The sequence below is a fragment of the Papilio xuthus genome, unplaced genomic scaffold (assembly GCF_000836235.2).
Source record: "Papilio xuthus unplaced genomic scaffold, Pxut_1.1 DF826961.1, whole genome shotgun sequence".
Lineage (NCBI taxonomy): Eukaryota > Metazoa > Arthropoda > Insecta > Lepidoptera > Papilionidae > Papilio > Papilio xuthus.
This window is the reverse complement of record NW_013531688.1, coordinates 5,586,175-5,610,415: the sequence shown is the minus strand read 5'-3', so window position 1 is coordinate 5,610,415 and position 24,241 is coordinate 5,586,175. Positions and strand designations below refer to the sequence as shown.

General features: G+C 36.1%; 1 protein-coding gene across 4 annotated transcripts in view; it reads right to left on the bottom strand.

The window, feature by feature from the left end:
• LOC106120195 (serine/threonine-protein phosphatase regulatory subunit widerborst) overlaps window positions 1-24,241 on the bottom strand; it is a 36,799-nt gene that overhangs the window by 7,752 nt on the left and 4,806 nt on the right. For 3 of the 4 annotated variants that reach the window (XM_013315454.1, XM_013315456.1, XM_013315453.1), the window contains one exon: window positions 8,769-8,952. In XM_013315454.1, coding sequence (XP_013170908.1) covers window positions 8,769-8,952 — 184 coding nt within the window. Of the gene's footprint in view, window positions 1-8,768; window positions 8,953-15,764; window positions 16,096-24,241 lie in introns of all 4 variants that reach the window. The other variant, XM_013315452.1, reaches the window with a different exon arrangement.

The window sequence follows — 24,241 nt, the reverse complement described above, 5'->3', positions numbered from 1 at the left end:
ATTAGCGGCAGAGCACAACATTATGCTGATGTACGATGCCGCTTTTATCCGGTCCAAGCTAACTCTGTTAGTTTGTTGAACATTTACAGATGTCAACAAACGTTATACAACAGGTGATATACTGGTTTCATCTAGTGTTACATGTCATATCCATGTTAATATGTGCTTCAACATACACACACTAGCTGACGCCTGTGACACCGTCTGCGCGGAATTAAAAAACTTAATTAGTGGCCTATATGTTCTTGCAGTCTATGTACTACATCTATGCCAAATATCAGCGAGATCTGTACAGATTTTTTAATCGACGGACGAGAGAATGCACAGAAAGAAAATATTTTCCCATTCCACTTATCATCCCCTCCTTATAAGAAAAAGGTTGGGAAGGGAAAGAGGACTAAATTAGGCCTCCGGGACGCACGCTCTTCAGACGAAATGCGGAATTGCTTCCACTTCACGCCTGTCTGTATGGTCGTGGTATTTTACCGGGCGAGCCGGGCCAATTCGAGCGAAGATGTTAAAGCGGGCTCTACCACTGATAAAGAGGAGCTGAAGAAGAAAGCTGTTCTGGAGATACCGTGTAACAAACATCCATTCATCCATACATTCGCATTTATAATATTAGTAAGATATAAAATAATGTATTGTTATAAAAGAAAAAAGTTATAAAAAAATGTTCAAATTAAACTCTAGATAGCGTATTAAATATTTTACAATACAATAAAGTCTTTATAAGAGGGAGGATGTAAAAATCCTATAAGGGTTCCGTTTTTTTCCTATGACGTACGGAACCCTAAAATATATTAAGCTATGGTATGTAACAGTCTTTATATATACTTAAGTCGTATCTGTTTCAAGTCTTGAAGCAATCATTAAGAATAAAGTGACAAAACGGATCCACTTTAGCAAAGTACATATCTTACGCATATAAATATACACGCTTTATGCTAATATGTCTATTTATAAACGACCTTGTTCCAAAGTATTGACCGTTCTCGTTTCATTACCACTCTTGTTACTTATATAGCTTTTATCACAGACTTGGCCGACATATTTAAAACACAAATGATTTATTAACTATTTATTTTTTATTAATTCTGCGCGGATGGAGTCGCATGCGACAGCTAGTGTCTTTATAATAAAATTGAGAAACATCTAAAACTTGCTTATAAATTATCAAAACATGATCAAAGTACTAAAATGATGTACTTAAAATTGTAGACAAACGTCCTGGATTAGAAAAGGGGCCACTTGGAAGACAGGAACCAGAGCAGGAAGTCATTATGCCAGCCGGCTTTACATTTGGAGCTTTTCAAATGAACTAGTTCATGCCGAAACTAAAAAAAAACTCGTGTGCTATGAAAATAAAAACCTTGTATTTACAAAAATACAAAGTTATTCTAAAAACAAATATCAAATACGATAATTAAAACAATTGCTTAATCGTCTCAAATAAGAATTAAAAAAAAAATTACAAAAAAAATGCGTCGCCTAAAACACTATACAGTAGTAGATATATTTTAGTGCATATAAATTGAACACACATAAAGCGCGTGCACAATAACATAAGAGTTACGTGAAATGTGACGTCATCAACACACCTCATATATCACATGCGATTAGTCTGAGTAACGAAGCCAATACTACCATTACATTCATAAAATTGTATCATGATGAAAGATTTATGTTTAAAACTACCAAAACAAAATGACGTCATTTCGAATCTAGTGTGAATATCACGATAAAAAATTACGAAGTCAAAGCGAGCGATTGCTAATTCCTTTAATGAGTCGAAGTACAGAAAAGAGTGTTTCAGTTTAAGTTGATATTGATTTGCATGTTGACAACTGTCACGGTCACGGTACGGTCAAAAAGTATTTTTTAAAACGGAATTACTAACTATTTGGTCATGTTAAAGCTCTACAGGTATAAAGCAACAATCAGCACCTTATTTTCAATCTTGATTATGTTGTGATATAACTGACGAGGTAATATTAACATGGAAGGAGTTTTCGTCTATCGCGTGATCCAAGCCTTAATGACAGGGACTCAGTATGTTAGTGCACGAGTATAAACTTCAACAAGGATTTACACTTCTCAATGTATGTTCTTGAACAGAATAAAACGCACAGAATTTACTGATAGTTATAAATCGACTCTCAAAAATGACTAAGCGAATTTCTCTAAATTATTTATTACGCTAATACATTACAAATTAGCCGGCATTTTCTGCATGTAAATAATTTGCCAAAACTGCCATAAATTATACACACATCCGTGCTGATCGCTAACAGATAACATCCTCTCAGAGAGTTTAATACCAGACCAAACAACGCTCGAGAATGGGCACGTCCCGTACACGTGACCTCAACGTGTGATTAACTGAGCTTAAAACAGCAAGATAACACATGCTGTTTTGAACTACGCTTATAATTTTATAAGTAAAATGTGACACAATTATGAGGCGCACCGAGAACGACTTCGCCAGTCGACGAGTCGCCAGCGGTCGTCTATGGCATTACAATGGGTCGATATATTTCTGCGGCGTTTTCGCCATTTGATGTATACGTACTTGTCGGATTCGTTAGACCTATGCTACAACCGCAACGCCAAGGAAATCACTAGGCGTGGGCAGAGACTAACGGTAAGCACGCAATTCCGTTTATATTTAATGAATTTATCGACGGCGATGGAAATAGACGGGGGCCACATCGTCGATACCGGCGAGGAAGGTCGATTGTAAACAATGAAGATGATACGGCATCGGCGGACCTTTAAGCAGCGGCAGCTGCACCATGAGGCTTTCCTTGTCGGTGGCGGGTGGCTGCGGGGGCCGCTCGGGGGAGACCGCCGCGGGGGGCGGCGGCGAGCGCGGCGAGGGCGGCGAGGCCGCCTTCTGAGGCGCCTGGCCCTCCATCGTGCCCGGGCAAGACAGGGCGAAGCGGAACGCCCGCGCGACGTCGGAGGCGCTCTCGGAGCGCTTGGCGACGGGGCCGGCGACGAGGTCGAGACCCGAGTGGAACGACGGCGACTTGGGTATACCGAGGGGCGAGACGGCGCGGCGCGGCTTGGCCTCAGCGGCGACGAACATCGCTCGCGCGGCCGGCCCGGCGTGGACCATCGCAGGCGGCGGCCGGCAGCGGCATCCGAGCGGCGGCCGCGGCCCGGACCGGTGCGAGCTGCGGGGGCGGCCGGACTGCCGGCGCCGCGCCCGCTGCCCCCCGCCGCAGCACGCCGCCCGCCTCGCCCGGCGTCGCGGCGCGCGCACGCACCCCGCGCCTCGACGCCGCGCCCTACGTCCACACCGCACGCAATCGCTCTATACAACCTCCTATAGGGTTGCTGCTCATTTACATATCGTCACGAACAAAGTTTAGTCACTATGAAAGTATAATCAGAATTTGACAAAAAGGAAGATATATTATGTCCTTGTCTGTAATTGTTAAATTGAATTGAATGCATAAATTACGCTTTGTGCTGAATATATAGCCTCCACTTGTATAGTATTATCAGTGGCTACAAACATACTGCAATATATACAGTACTAATAAAAACTTTTTATTCTATAAACATTCAAATATATGTCATTGAACATACATATAAGTCGTTTTTCTTCACAATAAACAAGCGTTAAAGAGATTGCAATTACGTCTCTGTAGTCAGATAAGATATATGGTGTCATTGACCTGGACTGAGATGCGACGGATATAGAGCCATTTAGTATCAGTTGTTTAAGGAAGTGCTAGATGAGATCAACGGCTGAATTGTCTATCTCTGATCATTGCATTCGTGTATTAACGCCGTGTAAAGTTTTATTATCTTGTTTTTCATTGATCTGTCTTTATATCTAGTGACTAATCAAAAAAGTTTTTATATCATCCATTCTTTCACCCTCGACTAGTCGCAAGTTGAGCAATCAAAAATATTACACATCGATACTTCACCGGCTTAAGATTTCCAAGAACAGAATAGGGGAGGTCTGTGTTGGGTCGTAAGGGCGACGGCTAAGTCGACGCAGCCCTTGTTCGTGGGGAGTGTGTACCAGACGTCCCCTGCATTACACCATCGATCGCTTTAATGGACCTTCATGGTGCAGTTTACTACCGGTACTCCACTGCCTATTGTCCTTACTACGGATACGGCAGTCAAATGACTCGCGGTAACCCGGCAGTTTCGTTTACAAGACACGCGTTGAATATAAGATATGTAAACGGCAATTGAGACTTTTCAATTAATTTAAATGAAAAAGGAAACAACAGGAATTTTAATTTATTACTACGGTAGGATTATCTACAAAGTGTAGACAGAGATAACAATGATAATAAGGTCAGTACACTAACTGCTACATATAGACACATAGAAATATTACTAATATTATAAATGCGAATGTTTAGATAGATAGATGTTTGTTTGAAGGTATATCTAGTACGGCTGAACGGATCTAGATAATTTTTTAATTCCTCGCGGACGGAGTCGAGGGCGACAGCTAGTTTGATCATAAAGTTTTTATTATATTATGTATGTATCTACCGAATACCGGTTAGTTGCTGAACACTAACTACTATACTATTAAATCTCAAAGGATCGTAAGTAGCGTAAGGAAACATCTATTAGAATATACTGAAAGATAAAATTTGAATTCAACACACATTCGTAGTGACACTTTGAGTGTTTATTGTAAAATCATTTAAAGTTGTATTGAACTGTACAAGATTTATTATTCTCTAGAGTGGCGAAACATTATTATAGATAAGATTGATAAAGCTTAGTCGTGCCAAGCCGACAGTTCTGCCAACCAAGTAGAATTGAATAGTAACGCATATTGCACTGCATTAGATGTGGTGATGATAATATATGAATCTGGGCATATTTAACATCTAAAATTTATTTATTCGTTCGTTGATAAAGTGACGGAGACTAAATAATTAAAATTTTTATGTAAATTATGGAGGACAATACCATTATAAAACTTTTAAGATGCTAAGGAAATAAAATAATAATACGGAAAAATGGTCATAATTGATTTTTATATACTAGTCGATTTAATTAAATCGATTCGTCATCTTTCGATTTGATTCGAATATCACAAATGTGTTTCTAAAATATCGTATAAGACATTTTATCATCCTTTTCAGTTTTTTTTTTAAATTAGGTCAACAACATATTTCAATATCAGCGAAATTTCACGTTTACAGTAAGGGGACATAAACACAGACAAGCGTTTACCTTGCGAGCCACGTCCACGGAATCTAATTTCTATTCCAACAATTGACATAATTTTCACACGTCCTTGTAATACAGAGGTAAGTTTTACAAGGCGCAATCAGAACCCGGTGTGCCTTATCACACCATTATGCAAATCAAAACTGATAGCGTTTTTAGGAGTGTATTAGGTAAGTAACACCATAAAATAGATTGATGTACCGGTCTATAAAACTACGCGTCCATTAGCAGTTCCGTTCATTAGACGCACCGCGGGTTAAATGGATTTGCTTGGTTTGGACGCAGTATTTCAAATCATACAAAGCAAACTAAAATCCGTTGCTGGCTGTGCGTACGGTGCGTCTGGTGCAGGCCACGCGTACCGTAACTCGACGAAACAATAAATTAATTGAATATGAATACTATGGGAAAAACAGAAGGGTAAGTAGTCATAAATTCAACAAGCAAGAGTCCCGATAAAATTCTCTATCACCCTATAAGTATTACGAGACAACAGTAACATTCTTGGTATGGAATAATTATTAATAATTTTTTTATATAATACTAACAACCACAGTTATTAGATCACTAAGGGACTGCTTAAATTCTCATTAAATACTTTATGTGGCAAAAAATAATGTGGAAATTATAATACAAGTACCAACAGTAAAATGAGTAAATGAATATTACATAACACAGTCAAGTCTAGTTACATCAAGCTTTAAACAGTGTTTGAATTTTTAATGAGCCACCCCGCAGAACTAATTAACTTGCTTACACTCGTAGAACTGAATACTACGTCGTAGCATCTCTTTTATTACTATTCTCGCCTTTGAGTTAAACGACTATATACACTATTTGTTTAGCTATTTAATTTCTTTAACCTTCATCGTATAATGCAGGGCCATCTGAGTAATTAAGATAAGTCATCCTGATGCTAGTATCAAGAGGTTCGTTTTCGAGCTAAGCCAAATAAAGGCTAAGGTAAAAATTGATAATCAGGTCTAAGCACGTCATGTTGATGAACGTTGAAAGGGTTATCTGAGTCGTAATCGATTAATTTTGAAGAATGAGGCGAAATCTATAAGATAACCTCTGGCACAGTAGTCCGTAGTTAACCATGTCACGAAATTAAAAAAAAATCAACGAAATTATCTAGACTAATAGAGAAGAAGCGCAGAGGAACTAATTTCGCGTTTCGTCTGATGAGGGTGCATACCGGTGGCCTAATTTTAATCCATGTTTCTTTTACATCTTTTTCTTGAAAGGAAAAGATGGCAGGAGGGAAATGGATTTGATATTGGAGGGGACGCATAAGAATGGGAAATATTCTCTATCCTCCGTCGATTCACTATTTCGGTGAATTAGGGTGGCCGCATGCTCTTTTGGCACCTTATAATGTAAAAAAAATTGAACAGGGAGCATGTATCTTCAAACTCTGAACACATTACCCTAGCGAAGTGTACAAAGTTTCCACAAAGCGCTGTCGGCACTGTAGCGGAAAGAAGCTGCAGTGAGGAAGCAAGGCGGAAAGCCGTAGGGCGTGTGCCATTTCATTCTAGCACACGACCTGGTTCTAACAAATTGAAAGCATTCATTTAGACTTAACATAGGAATATGTTGGTACCTCGAGGCGTTAGGCCACGTGTCAGTGTGTCATGTAGATGCAAATATTATGGTTACATTTCTTTTGCCTTTTTGATTTCAATCTTGAAAAACAAACATCTATCGGATGTAGGCAGATACTAGAGTAAGCATAATCTTGATTGTCCGTCACATACGATGATATATAACTTTACGATGAACTACTAAAAATCATTCTATATATAAAATTAAACAAGATTTTTTCCATTTGTATGATTTAAATTATCAAACGATAAAATCAAAGGAAACGTCTTCGAAGAAAATTAAGATTCACCCTCCAAGTTGAAAAGCCTTCTTTGATAAATGTTTTGACAAAGTGCCCTTTGTCACGTCAACAATGGACCAAGTTAGTCAAAGCAAAAATGCCAATGTACTGAAACACGAGGGGGAAAACGATTCTTATTATGATGAAAGAATATAAAAATGTTTTACTTATTTGGTTAGCTTTATAACTGACTAGATGTGGCACGCGACTCCGACCGCGTGGAAGTTAAAAAATGGTTAATAAAAAGCCTATGTGTTTCTCCAGACGATGTTCTACATCTATGTCAAATTACAGCGAGATCCATTCCGCTGTTCTCGAGATACCTTCAAACAAACATCCATCCATCCAAACATTCGCAGTTATAATATTAATAAGAAGTGAGATATATAAGATAAAATTAATCATGATTCCGAATTCACATCTAATGTATGTTTTATTTTAATGTTTTATTTCGCTACTTATGAGCAAAATTTCCTGTACAAAACCTTAGTGTAAAAAAACTGCAGGCACGACATTTGTAAGCCGACTGACAAAAGTCTTTTATCACAGTTATGACGTAAGCGCCTTTCCTATTAGGGTTGGCAATTGTCGACAGACGTGTTATTTGCGAAACTGTTTTCATATTTATCATCTAACAACTAAAGCTTGCCTCTTACAACAATACTCAAAGTTCTAGGGGTTACTAAGGAATACCTTAGCGTTTCCTTAGTAGATTTACTATGAGAAGGGCACGCTAAGGGTCTGCTTAGGTCTATATTATATCACTGAGTGACAGTTAGAGTTCCCGTTAAATTACCACTAATGGACAACCTTATTTAGTCCGCGACATCTAGACTAAGGGTTATAGTTTTGTATAAATGGCTATCAAAGCACTCTAAACGCGGCAACAAAAGCATCAAATCTAATTTGTCGTATCAAAAAGCTTGGCCGTCTACATATTATTTTGTAAATATACCTATACTTTCCATAACCTAGAGACTAAGACATGCATTTATCCCAAGTACTTTCGCAACAGATCATCAGCAAGCCGTTATTGCGGTATTTACAGAAATCCACTACGACACACTGACCGCTTTTATGTAAGCGACATCTAACGGATTTGATGGGAATTTGCTAATGTATTTACGTATTATTTCATTGTACAACAACAACGTTATTAAACCTCGTAAAACAAGTAATATATTTGTTTATTTACGTTGATTAATCTTGGAAAAGACTAGGAGACCAGCGCACATTCATAGCATATTCATTCTTTAGCAATCATTATCATATTTCTCCTCATCCAGTTCTCTAAAGATATCGTATAAAAAATATCGTTTTAAACTGTCTTGCTTCAAAACCGGGTGAGTGTTGCGTGTACAAACAGGTTGTTACGCAACCGATGATTATTTTAATCGCTTTAACGGTTATTAATAAAAACTCTTGCATTACAAGTATCGACTGTTTTCAAAGGCATTGACCAACACTAAAATCTAGGAGTACTTGACACACTGTCATAATTAAGTCTACGATCAGAGACCGACGACAACTACTAACTAACGCACTCAGTGTGACAACAACCTGTAAAATGGTAGTCCTTAGTTTAGATTTAGTTATCGAAATGTAAGAGTCCTTTTTAGTGACCAGTTGATGTATCTGAATGTGAGAGTAAACTTACCTTTAATTGGAGGTAGTTTGACGAGCTCTTGATTGTGATGCTGTACATTAAACCTGCTGGATCCGTGTCTCCGCGGCTGACCGTTCCAGCCTGGCGGGCGGGGGCCGTCCGCCGCGCGGGGCACTATCGCTGTAGGGGGCGGCGGTCGAGCCGACAGCGCCGGCAGTGGCTTCTCTGGACGGCCCTGTGAACAGAACACTGTTATGAAACACCATGCATATATAGAGCTACTAAAATCATGTACGACATACGACAACATCTAAATAATTCTATACTCAGAGTTGTTAAGTCATTGATTGAGCAACACTTTAGTATAGATTTCTTAAGATTACTCTTTATGAACTTTAAATGGCCGTTAAAAGCAGTTGTATCAAAATTGTTACTGCGCGAAAAACATTTAGAAACTGAGATATTTGATAGAGACGCATTTTTATATTGTAATTTTCAACCTTAATATTACGACGAGACGAAACAAAATTAAATTGGTTTCACCGGAATTCAAATAAAATTTCACTTCTCATTTCGCTACGCCTAAATGGAAATAGTCTTGGCGCAGCGAGTTACTCTGAGGAAATGTAACTTGCAATAAATATACTTTATTCTACAAATATTACTAGAATTTAATTTAAAAGCAACTCTTCTTAATTTTAATTACAGCCTGTGTCATCCCTTAATCAAATCTATTAATGAAACAAAGCGGTGATTAGTTACTCTTGAAGAAATAACCAATGCTTCATTTTTATTTATATATAAATATACTAGACCAAAAAACAATAAAAAAAACCCTTTCAGTCAATATTAACAGTAATCAATTCGACAAATTGCCTTATACTTACACCAAAGAGTTGTTCTACAAATGAACATAACCAGCTGACCCTTACAGGATCCCGCGGGAGACCTGATTGATCGACATTAAAGTTCCCTACAGCAATCATATGGGACGTAGTCGATTGATACTAATATAAACGTGTGTTTCCACTGAACATGTACCTATCGTTACCTCGTAAGGAATGAAAATAATATTCTGGATAGGTGTATTATCTGCAGTGTAAACTGGTGAATGTTACACTAAACAAACAATTGGCAAATATAATTTGTTCAACATTGTCTTTCGTCTATCGATGGACGATTTCATATTTATACAATATTATCAGCTGTCACCCGCGACTCCGTCAGCGCGGAATTGAAAAAAAAACCCTATGTGTTCTTCTAGACTATGTTCTACATCTCTATCAAATTTCATTAAAATCCGTTGAGCCGTTGCAGAGATACCAATCCATCCATCCATCTATATATTCGCGATTACTTCAGTTCATTTTTCTAAAGGTATATTTTACAAGAGCTAAGGCATGATTGCTGTAGAAAAACCAACGTAGCTGTGTAACCGAGATCTATTTGCGAGATACATTTTCAATATTTCCAGTGCTACGTGCAGCATAGAAATGAAATCTCAACATACTCTTTTAACGATATTCCCTTCATATTCATATAAATAGAAATGTGAGTTACTCATTTACGTAAAAGTTTTCACCTTCTAAGGCACCTATGGGATGACAACATTTTTGTTAATAATAATAATATTACTTCTTAATTGGACATCTCATCTGACTCAATTTTTAGTATTATCATCTTACTAATATTATAATTGCGATTGTTTGGCTGGATGAATGAATATTTATTAATACGGTTGCATGGATCTGAAATTTGGCATAGATGTAGAACGTAATCTGGAAGAATACATGGGCTAAGGGCTAGGCTAGGAAGCTAGTAAATCCACAAAGAAATAGCACGGATGCTTGAAGAAACGAGCAAGATATTCCAGGATTATCCCAAATTAGAAGAACCTAATTCCTGTCTAATCTTTTGGGTTATTGGTGTATGTATATGCGATATTACAATTCTTACTTAACTTAGTTTACGACATTCGAAAGCCCGGAAGCTCTTTAAGACTAAACAATACAATTCCCTCTCGTAGAGGGTTAATTAAAAAAGTTTCTCCATTAAATTTACAAGACTGCAGTTCAAAATGATCAGGTCGAGTTTAAAACTACCGTCTACTTTGAAAGTTTGAGTTTTTTAACAGCTTTAATTACTTGCTATAAGGTAAATTAGGTAAACTTCAAATTAAGCGGAAAACTTAGACAATTTCATTATTATTGAGTACAAAAAAAATGTAGAAAATATCCATAAACTTTTATCATATTTTGTTTTGCGCATTTAATATATCATTATTTATATCAAATATAAAAAGGTCGCATATTTGTTATAAGTTTTGAATTTCGAATACTATAAACTTTATCAGGTGAATGTCCTGTTCATGACGTCATTGGTCTTCTTTAGTGAAGTTAAAAATATAATAAACCGGTACAACGTCGTTGATAACGATACCTTTAACGCATAACGAATCCATTCGTTATCGATAAACTGAAGCGTAACAACACTAACGAGTTATTTTGACATGCGTAACACATTTAAAGGTATAACAGATACGTAAAACTGTAATGATTGACATATGATAGAAAGGAGTCCAACTACTCTACTATCGAAAACCAATCGACTTATCTAACAGACTAACACACTTAAAACAGCTTGCATAAAAGACTTGCAACAAAGCATTAAGTATTTCTATTACAAAAAATTTGATACGATAAGTTGTTCTTGATCGAGACTCATATAGTTAACAAGACTTATCTACAAACAATTTTAGGCCTAATTTTAGACGTCTTTCTCTACCCATCCTTTTCCTTATAAGTAAAGGATGGGATGTGGATTTTCTCGATGAGAGGATGCATGGAAAGGAAAATATACTCTTTCTGTGCATCCCCTCCTCCGTAAATCAAAGGCAACGCATCTGCAATTGCGGATGTCTATGGGCAACGGTCGCTTCGCTATTTCAGCGATTTCTGACGGCTGCTCGTGCGTTTACCACCTTATAAAACAAAAAAATTACAATGAGAATTTCTCGAAAAAGATAACGTAATAACAATATCAAACGACAGTTGATACATCAAAATCCACAAGCAAATCAACTTTTCCATTTGACTTATTCCTTTAACTTCCGTCAATAAAGCAATTAAGGGATCCAAAGGGAGTAATTAAGTCACCAATAACCCGAGAACAGATATTAATAAGTGGGAAACGTGACCTTACTCATAGCGATTGTTAATATCACAAGAAACTATCACTGACCGTGGATTTATAAGAAAATCTCCGTTTAAATCATATTGTTATCTCTGTTTCGCCACCGATGGCAGAAGACAGGGATGACCATATGTTTTATACAGATTTAGGTGTCAGAAACCAACTGTAAGATATATAAGTTACTTAGTAATTAATATTACCAGTGTTTTTTGATAGAATTTTTCCACTTCGATTTAACACGTTCCACTATGATTTTCCGTATCAAAATCACCATCATCATCAAAGGTAATTAGGTAACCTGAAAGTAATACTATCATTTTAAGAATGATACAAATTTCCATTCCCACGTAACATCTAAAATACGTATTGTATACGTCATTCCTAGGTCCGCCTACGTTCATATAACGGCCGCAAATAAATCGCACAGCAGCACGCCTTTGTTTTGATACAAGCCGGCGAACGTTGTAAATGCGGCCATGTGACCTCGATCGTCAATCAAAGAATATATAACATTTTTAATTATAATCTAAATTCCATAGAACACTAGTTTTTTTTATATCATAAAGTGGCAAACGAGCGAGCGGCTTGACCTGAAATCGTTGAAATAGCGAAGTGACCGTTGCCCATACACATACGCAATTGCATATGCGTTGCCTAACTTTTATTCTTATTATTTCTAATTATCTCTTTCCATGCATTCTTTCATCCGGAAAGTCCACTTCCACTTCTCATCCTTTCCTTATAAGAAAAAAAGTGGGAAGCGAAACAGAACTAAATTAGGCCTCCGGGACATACACTCATCAGACGAAACGCGAAATTGATCCACTTGACGGCTGTCTTCTGTGTGGTCGTGGTATTTCACCGGGCGAGCCGGGCCAATTCGTGCGAAGATGTTAAAGCGGGCTCTACCACTGTTAAAGTATTAGTTAGTATATTTTTCTTTCTGCTTATTATCCAATTCGGTAACTTAAATTAGTTTGTCCAGTTTTGAGGCGTGTTTTGAAATATTCGGACGGACGGAATATTTGGAAATTTATATATAATAATTTTTATATAAATTCCTTTTTTTTATATAATTTTCATATAAATTTCACGATTTCTATGAAACTAAAAATTTTCACATTCATACGTCGACATTGTCATTTAAAGGAAAGCACTTTCATACATTCAAAACTAACGAAGCTTACTCTCAAACTGAATGTGAGATCATCAGAGTGTACCGTATTTAGGTCCAGCAGAGCTTACGAGATTAGAGGCGAGAGATCAACTCGAGGTCAACGGGAATTTCATGTCACCCATACTACATTTATTTTATACCAGCTGTCGCCCGCAACTCGGTTCGTGCGGAATTAAAAAAAACTATTAGTCTTATTAGTTTATATGTTCTTCAAGGCTATGTTCTACATCTATGCAAAATTTCAGCAAGATCCATGCAGCCGTTCTTGAGGTACCTTCCAACAAACATCCATCCAAACATTCGCATTTATAATATTAGTAAGATTTGATATGAAAATAAATAACCAATTATTAAAGCTTATTCTTATAACACCGTTTAATTCTTGGCGACAAAACTCGTTTATCAGAAAATTTCAAGAAAATATCTCGTGTGTATCGCAAAATAAACTCCGGTTAACGTAACGTTTTCGTATTTGAACAACACTTTACTCTGTATGTATGTTGACGTACAAAGTTTATTTTTATCTTAACGACTTAAGATGAGATTTTAATTGACACGACGGCCACAGCTGTATTATTTGTAATAATACAATGACAAATAAAACCTAAAATGAGTCGTATTTTTATGAAACTGTTGGTAACATTGAAAAGGATGTATTCCATTAAATGACCAAATTCCTTGTATTGACATTTAGTTGCTAAATTTAAAAACATAATAATATCCAGCTTGATACCTTCACGCGTTCCTGGGAAAAAGGATCTTGCCAGACAGACGGACAACACAGTGATCCTATAAGGGTTCCATTAATTTTGATGTACGGAACCCTAAAAAGTAGCAAATGCAAAATATTTAGCATCTTCCCATACTGATAAGTATATTTAAATAAAGCAGCTTAGAAGCTCTGCTTTTCATAGCAAAGAACATAACCGGTATAGTTGCCATATTTTATATCTTTAAATGAGCAATTCTTGTATATATACAATTGAAATCTCGGAATCGGCTCCAACGATCATAAAATTTAGTATATAGGGGGTTGCGGGGGCGATAAATCGATCTAGCTAGGAATCATTTTTAGAAAATATCATTTTACTCGTGTTTTATCGATAATCAACTTAAACATAAACTTAACTTTTTCTATCGGTAAGATAGAAAAATATTATTCATATTTCATCATTTTATTAGTAATTCGTACTTAAATATAATTTCCAAATAAACACAATTTAAAAAAAAATACCGAGCAAAGCTCGTTTATCCAGATTTTATAACTATAATAAGGAAAAAGTATTAAATAATAAAGGCTAACTGAAGTAACTAAAACATAGAACAAAATTATCATATAAAGTATCCATTTATAGACTTACAATACTAATTTATTTATATCACAAGACGCGAGCATAAATGTAACTGGGCTTCAACCATATTGTCATCCCTTACATTCTCTTCGTAAAAATAGAGACACATTATATGTCAAGTGTCACGGTAACCGAAAACAGTAAAGGTCAACGCGCATTCGTTTACAGAAGCAAACAAGTACATCCAACTTGACGTCGCCAATATATACCGCATCGGCAACGTTTAGACGCCGCGGCTATTGACTATCTACGTGGTCCTGGTACATAAGTAGTTGACAAGTCCGCGTTAGCCTTAGAATTGTAAGGAGCATGCTCCGTGTAGCCTTGAAAGACAATTTATGATACTTATCCCATATATTTGTACTCGAAGTCATCCTCTTCGTACAGAAATATTGCTTATGACTTGGCAAGGGTTTTGGTATGAATTATTTATTTATTCTTATTTTCTTTCTCATGATTAAAAATTGCTAAATACTGTAAGTCAATTTAGAATTTAGCCTTTGACTTTACGATGTGTGATAATCTATACCAGAGGCTCGTGGGTTTCCAATGCTCTAACCCAGGTCACATACACTAACATAGAGAATAACTTTGTTTTTTTAGACAAAAACAGAAGTATTCAGCCGTAAACATACACCAGAATTTTGGTACAGTTGTTAGGTATCTGTATGTCACCAACGAATTAGGATTCTGCATGAATTTGTTCAAATTCGAATAAATTACAATTAACAAAATTGAGCAGCGAATAATTGTCATTTCACAGTAGTGACCTTCCACGTTATCGCTTCAAAGTCGAATGTATGCGAAATAAAGCAGCCTTCGAAATACAACTGAAGAGTTAATATTCATTCTATAATTTTGCAGTTTTTTAACTTCTAATTGTGAGATATTTATCGCGAATAGTATTAAACTTAGCCTCTGTCTATTAAATAACAGTGTATTTAAAGATAAACAAACAGCAGTTCGCAAAGAACTCGAACTATGACGTCATTACGAAGCGCATTTCAAATTTATAGCATCTGATGCAGCCAGTAACTTCCACATCCCACATTAAAACATAAATAAACCTAGAGTAGATTAAAATAAACAGTATTAGTTAGTATATACTCAAAGACTCTTTAACCTTAGTAACAAGGACAAAAGGACAAACACATCCCGATTTTCGTAATTTTTTTCTTCTTCTGGATATGATAACCTATTTTTACAACTGGCACAAAATTGCTGGCTAAGTTGCCTGAGAAGTTAATGTCAAGCATATTATAAACTAAATTTATCGGAGCTGCCCACATCTATTCTTTTCTATGATGAAAACTAAAAAAAAATTACCGTCACCATGGTCGGTCTCGTCGATCGTTTCTGGAACATACTCGATAATGTGTGACGATTTAAACTCGTCGATAGAGTTGATGATGCCAACATTTTGAACACAAAACAATCACTATTCAAAAATTTAATAACACCATAAAATCACTTTTCTTACTCATTCACAAACTCATAAATCGTTTCCTTCATCGATTTTATTAAGGTCAACACTAATCACTTATTTAATTAATAATTCAAACATCGAGAGAATCTATTCTCCAATACCACCACAACGTATAAAAACTATATTTTTGTTCACTACACATTACGTCCGTGTTCAACAATCGCACTAGAGCTTTTAAATAAGTCATAAAACCCAATATTTTATCGATACGCCATCGTAACAACTTTGGGAGTAAGATTTTACTATATCATAGTGAAAACATTTAACCTTCTACTAAAGCACTACAGCTACTAATCACACATAGGATTAGTCAACTAACGAGGGGAACAATCAACTTTTACTAGTAAAGTTTCACTGTATACAGGCGTCAGGTCGCCAGACAAGCGCCTGTCACTTATCTACGTTTGGTCACAACTCACAACTGACTGACTTTCTCTCCGTGTTTTTGCGTCGAGTCACATTCTGTGCAATCCGCAATATAATAAATCTCTACTTTTTGTATACAAATGGAATAACTAAACTGATAAAATGAAAACGAATAGCGGGAATGTGTTTTTTTAGCGAAGTACCGGAAAGAAGTTTTAATGTTTTTTTAAGATAAAAACGAGGGTTATGACTTTTTATCAGTAGTACAAGTAGGACAATGTATTTTCACCTCGAATACAAGGCTCACCGCTACTGGTAATCCGTTAAATAAAATTTACAATCAATAGTAAAACGTTACAACTAGAAAAATATCGATGGATGTACGGATGTTTGTTAGAAGGTTTCTGCAGAATAGATGGCGCTGAAACTTGGCATATATGTGAGACATAGTCTGGAAGAATACATAGGCTACTAATTAAGGTTTTTCTTATTCAGTGCAGGCGGAGTCGCGGGCGGCTGCTATATTACTATAATCGGAACATTATGTCGAGTTATTCGTGAATATAACATTAAGTGGGACAGTGAGTGCCAATTTAATTAAGCATGACTCTGAGTATGACAGACTCTTGAAATGTAACACTCATTATATTTAAAATAATATAAGATTTTTTTATAAACAAGCGAGTTTTATTTGCGCTGCCACACTATCTAATATTTACAACATAAAGCGCGGTGACATCAGCACTCGCTAAAATTAAAAGCCGAGGTAAATCAACGTCGGCCGAATGTTTTTCTTTACTACAAAATATTTTACAATTTTATTATTTAATATTTTAGCCCGAAATTTTTTTATTCAGCAGAAAACTTCGTAAAAATATTGTGACTTTTTGGTTGCAAGAACTTATTCTTTGCACGTAAAATGCATTGTATTATTGTGGATAGGATAGGGGGAAAATTTTACGTCCCGTGACTGTCATTTATACTATACAGTAATGAAATTGGCATCCAAGCCTGCGACAAATTAAAAGTAAAGTGACATTGCGAAAATAGATTTTGGACGTTAATCAGCTGAAACAATAACATGATTTTTTTTTAAAACATCCAGTTTTATTGTATTCAGCTAATACGTGTCCCCTCTGAAGGGCTCGAGCTTACTAAGCTAACTACTAAAATTATTGTTGACTAGTAATCTAGACGCGTGGTCGTGTCCTCGCCACTATGCGTAGGAGCAACAGAGAGATTTAGTAGTTATGCTATACGCAGAGAGAATCTCACATCACTACCGTGTCGCTCCCTGGCGTAGAGTATGCATAAAGCATCCCTTGCGAAAAAAAACGTTAGCAATCTACGCTATCAAAGAATATGACAAACAATAATAAGAAACAAATGATTATCACCTCTGCATATAACAATAACTGTGCAATATGAAAATGTTATTAGAGTAACACGTTATCTATACGAATATTATAAAGCGGAAGAGTTCGTTTGTTTGTTTGTTTAAACACGCTAATCTCAGGAATTACTGGTCTGATTTGAAAAATTATTTATTTGTATAATCCATTTATAACATTACGCTGCGACCAATAGTTTTTTTTTAATTCCGCGCGAACGGAGTCGCGGGCGACAGGTAGTATCACATATTAGAGTATTATCACGTGTTACATCAGCACGAGAAGGTAAGATAGCCGACTGTAACCGGCGCATTCGCGTTACGGTACCTACCATTCATAAACGCAAATGGCCTTGATGGTCGCGAGACGAACATCAATTACGAGAAATTGTGTACCCCGTAAGCTCGACGTGTAAACACAACAACATTTAGAGAGGACATCAAACAAATCCTATTGGCCACATAATTAAAAAGTTAGGAATGTTTGCTTTTCAACACAAAGTGGTATGTCTCATTAGACTAGTTGACATACATTCACTAATGTACGACGCCATTCGAACCGGAATGTGGCAAAAACGCTGCGAGGCTTGAGTTAGAACAGGAACAGAACAGTTTTTAGTTTACATTGATTAAATTACATATAATAAATATTTCTGAACTAATTAGACTAATTAATATATAAACAAAGAACGAGAATGCACATAAATATTTCTACGTTATTATTGAAGGGAGATAAATAATTATAAGAATGGAGATAAAATCAAAAATTGGTTTATAACCTAACCTAAAAAAAAATAAGTAGACTTGTCTAAACATTCTTGGCTCTTTGACTGAGTATAAAAGACAAAATAGGAATGTCTATATTTTACAGGCGCTGAAACTTGGCATATATGTGAGACATAGTCTGGAAGAATACATAGGGTACTAATTAAGGTTTTTCTTATTCCGTGCAGACGGAGTCACGGGCGGCAGCTTTTTACTATAATCGGAACATTATGTCTAGTTATTCGTGAATATAACGTTAAGTGGGGCAGTGAGTGCCAATTTAATTAAGCATGACTCTGAGTATGACAGACTCATGAAATGTAACACTTATTATATTTAAAATAATATAAGATATTTTTTTATAAACAAAAGACAAAATAGGAATGTCTATATTTTACAGGCGGTATGAACAAATAATAGGGAACTTGCGAATACGGGGCGCAGATATCGTCATGGGTTATTAACGAGTCGATCGATATGGTATGCAGCAAAGTTGACCTTCCGCAGCCGATGTCAATACGAGTACTAAAGCTTTATGGCGTGACATAAAGACGATTGACCCAGCGATATATAAAATATCTAAAGCGACTAACACCAGTAGAAATTCTTATGTCGAATTATTCATGGTATATTTGTGTGATTGTTAGTAGCCACCGATCTTGAACTTTTGTGTAGAGTTGGAGTCGAACACCAGACCAGTGGAATAAAAGCTGTATTGTTGTAGTAAAACACAACTTGACAATATAGCTGACTGAAGGTCGATCAAAAAGGTAATAATTGGCGATGTAAATGCGAACTGTGATAAATATGTACAAAACACATCTTGTATTTGCAGTAAATGTTAAGACAATAAACGGTTGAAAAGCAAACTTATGAAACAACGCCACAATAGATACGACAATAATGGCCATATAATACACTCGTAAAAGGAATGTAGAAAGATAAGATTGCGTGTATTAGAACAAAAAGGGCAATGGCTAGTCTAGTGTTAAATTATTTGTTTTTTTTTAAATGACTCGTATGTTATTAACACTCGGATACAACGTTCAAAGCAAAAGCTATAGCTAGCTAGTATAGCGAAACAAGAAGCAAAATATAATAATTTTCTGGATTATTCTATGGACGTTGCCAAAACCTTGGCTTGTCTACGGTCGCGTAGGCGTCAGGACCTCGGCTTGTAAGGGTCAACAATTTGACCATGCAATGTACTTGGCGCCTACTACATTAAATTTTTTTACCAAAGTAATTGTATCCAGTTACGTTACTAGAACACCGATTTTATTTCCTTGACAATTTAGTTGTAACAAATTTTAAAACGATTTTATCCAGTCTTTTTACTGTTTTACTATCTTCTCGCGTTATAAATACTATCACAAAAATTCCCACGGACAAAGCTAGTATCTTAAATCAGATAAAGAAATAATATCACCGATATGTCAAGTAAAATGTAGGCGTGGTGAGTGACGCCGTCTAGTCAAAGGTTTGTTTGTGCCAAACTTTCAAACAACTCATTAAATATCGTCACTGATAGACATCCGTAATTTGACATCTAAATGCGACGAAGGGGCAAAAGAGTAATAACAAAGTGAACAGAGGTATGCCGCTTAGTAGAAGAAATCCTCACTGAGGAACCGCTAAGAACTCGAACGACTATGTGATGCAGTAATATTCATCTATAGTTTTAAACGCGCGAATGGCGCGCTTTCGTTACCAAATCAAGTGTCATAATGATTAGTAAGGGGACATAAACTCCGACATTTTAGTAAGGCTAGTGTTGCGCTAGCATACCGGCACAGTGCCGGATTTTCTTCCTGACAATAGTAATTAACAATCATTAGTACTGGAGTAAAAACACTTCTCTTACGCCTTACTTTCTGTTTTATTTATGTCGTCTATTTTCGATACTGGCGCGGTGTATTTCAGTGTTGGTTTATTTCAGACCGCATTGTTTGTGTTGAGCGGGGTACTGGGTGCGGGGGCGCTGGCGTTCGCTTGCAATCTCATTTATTTTAGAACAGCTTGTAAATAGTACAAGTAAATAATCATTTCAAATTAACAAATATTACTCAGGGCTCTTTGCTGTCTAAATGAAGAATAAAATCGAACGAATAGAGTTAGGACAGTATTTTTTAAATCTTATTCCTATGTATACGTATTTATGACAAAGGTGTAAATCCTTTTATCTAATCTAGAGAATTAAAAGACTCGGTGCGTATCGGTATTGATAAAGTAAATAATTTGAAATAGACATTCATTAGAAGATTTTCACAATTGAATTTAATGTTAAAATGTCTTAACACTACGATGATAACTCAAAGCCTTGTTATTTTCTGAATAGGTTAAACTAACTTTTTAACATCGTACTCTGTTCGTATCAACGACCAGCTCAAAGAAAGCCTGTGCGTGATATCACATATAATAAAAATAACTCAGTTCAAAAACTTTATAATCAGAAAGTCAGAAAACTAAAAAGAAAGGACAGATGTTCTCCTACTTAATATTAAGTTTACTATAGTTAAATGCCAAAGTTTTTCCACGAACTATTCAAGTTTAGTGAATTTTAATCTGCCATTAGACATTTTTCGATTGATACTTTTCGAATACTATGAATTATAATCAGATAGATTTTTTTTATTATATATCAAGAGTTACACTTTCTCCGATAACGGTCTTGTGCATTAATTATTAAGGTGTGTCCACACTAACAAGTTAACATAGAAAATGTTGACCCACAAAGTGAAAGTAAAAACCAAAACTTTACTACATTCACAAAATTATTTCTTCATCATCGTCAGCTCACTACACTTCCCCACTGAGGGGCTCGGATCCTACCCTAAGTTAGAGGTGACTAAGCCATAGTCAACCACGCTGGCCCAGTGCAGGTTGGTTGACTTCACAGTTATTGGCTACTTTCAAATTGCAAGTTTAATTGGATTAAGCTTTTATTTATAAAAAATGCATAAATACTATAATACCCATAAAGCTAATAATGAGTAATGTTAGATGAAAACGCCTACTTAATTTGCCGGAATATCAATTTATTCTAGGGATGAATAAAAAGCCGTAGTATTCTTAAAACAAAGAAAAAAGATACGCAATAACTATAAAACTATATTACTGAACAAAAAGTTGCGCTTTTTACGCCGCGTTAAAACACAGATATAAACAGTTCAAAATCACTCTTGTCGCAATAAAAAAACGTCGCGTTAAAAAAGCGCCGCGTTTTAAAAGCGTTTCGATATGAACAGATACATGACAATGTTGTGCGAAGGCTTCAGTACACAAAGTAAACTCTACTCTTAAAAACAAAAGTCAAGGATAACAATAAAGGCATTACGTCCAAAGAGAAGATCGAGGACGAGATGCAAAAGACCTCTTATCATTACGAACAAAGGCATTGTGTGATCTTTATCAATTAAGATGTAAATTAAGGTTAATCTCCAGAGATCGTAGCCAAGGATCACAGCTTCACTTTTATATTTGTATATTCTAGATATAATGTGGATTAAAACATTCAACAATTATAGTATTATGGACAATACAAATTACTTAAATATGTCATATAAACTGATTACAAGCAGGTACGGTTTGAGCATTATATTATCCGGCTCGAAGGATCATGTAAAGCAATCTCAAAAAGGTCTCCTTCTCACTGGAGTTGAATGGAGAAGTCACAAGGTTTATAGTGGTGCGAGTAAAATTTAATAAAATCTTTGTGTCAGGTCGATACATATAACGCGTAAGTCGATATCGCGATCTAGAAACACGGAACGCCATCTATTGACACAATATAACAACTATAATTATATCATAATATTAGACAATTAGCTTTTAATTTCATTATTTCCCACAAAATTCCTATATATGTACAATAAGGGTATATTTTTAAGTAATACTAGCGGTCGCCTGCGACTTTGTCAGTGCGAAAAAAAGTAAAAGAAAGGTTTAAATGGGCTGGCATCGGAAAAATTGCACGAATTACCAGTTTTCGATAACCGGATCCGGATTTTACCACCCACAACCTCCACTGTATGTTTTCATGTGTCCCCACTGCCGAAAAATTTGTACAAAAACTTATTGTCTTGGCTTTTATTCGTTCTAGAAATACTGAGACATAATAGTTTTATAGATGTTTCGAAAGAAATAATCCACTTTAAAACTCACAAATGTATGCAGCGCGATTCAACGAGGTATCTGCCTAAAACAAGTCGGTGCTACGTTATCGCAAATAGAAACTCAAGGCAAATGCGAAAACCGCATCATTACGAAACTCTGAGGCCTCTTGCAAGGTAATTACATATTTTACCACTAATAAGGTTATTTAAATAAAACGCATCTAATTATTTAAGAACGTGGCAGATATCTCTAGTAGCTAATACACGACATCTGACTTTCTGTGAGTTTCCACTCTCGAAACACTTGCATATTGTCATACTGAATACGTTAAAATGTTTTAATAAAAGTATCAGCGTAGTGGAGTTTCAAGAATTTGGTGTCGTTAAAGTGTTTCTCCAACAATTAATTTAAAAATTAATGCTCCTAGATCCGTTAAGGATCGTCTGAACCATATTGAACGTTTGGAGAAATAAATTTCTTTCGCGCACTTAAAAGTACTATCATCCATTGTCTAGTACCCATAACTTGGTTGATACTGCCTTGATTGCGTTTATATATAACCCGTATAGTTTTGAAATTAAAAATATTTTTTCAATAAGCGCACAAAGCGTGGGTACAAGGCAACCCTTGCGTATTTATCATGTGCACAATTGAATAATTGATCATTAAGTAACCACGGGGACAACCCTCATTCAACCTTCATCCCAAATTATAACAATCAACATTCGTAAAATGTTTTCTTGTTTCAATTGACCTTGTTTCATAGTAGACTTACAAAATTAAAACAACAGCGGGAAAACGAGCCGCGGGAACACCGAGGTGTTCAACGATGCCCATGGACATCAGCAATACCAGAGGAACCGCAGATGCGTTGTCGGCCTTTGAGATAGTGATAAGCTCGCTTCTTGAAGGACCCTAAATCGTAGCGGTTTGGAAATACTGCCGAGGACAGACCATTCCACAACGCTGCTGTGCGAGGCAGGAAGTTTCGCGCAAACCGTGCGGTTGTGGATTGCCATGCTATTTTCCATATATTTTTAGTTAACTCTTAATTCAAAAGGGATAGTTTTTTTATTGATTCTATGGATTGATTAATTCGATCGTTGTGCCAATCGTACCAACGATAATACTGTTTTTAGCTATATTATTTTGTACATTTTAACACGATTCACATGCAAATATGTCAGACTGGTGAATAAAATTCCATTAAATAAGAGACAATAATAATTTTGTCTTACAAGATGTTAGAAAAGGAGTGCATCTAGAATTTTATGGCAGTACATTGTGGATTTGTGGTTTTAATTCCAAATGTACATTTTTATCGGAATGAAGTCGTCATTTGTGGATTGTTTTCGCAATTTATGTACGAGGTGCCACAATACCGTTGACTTTACCGCTAAAGCGACCGTAGGCTCGCAGACTGCTAACTTTCCACGTAAAATTTAAAAAGATGTATCTCATCTTACTTCTTACTAATATTATAAATACGAAAGTTTTGATGGCCATTCATCCATATGTTCCTTGGAAGGTATGTCCAGAATGGCAGCATAGATATCGCTGAAATTTGGTATAGATGTAGCACAAAGTCTTTTATTAACTCCACGCAAACAGATTCGCGGTCGTAAGTTAGTATGGTTATAAATCTTTAGACCTGTGATTACCAAAGCTGTCCAGGTGGTC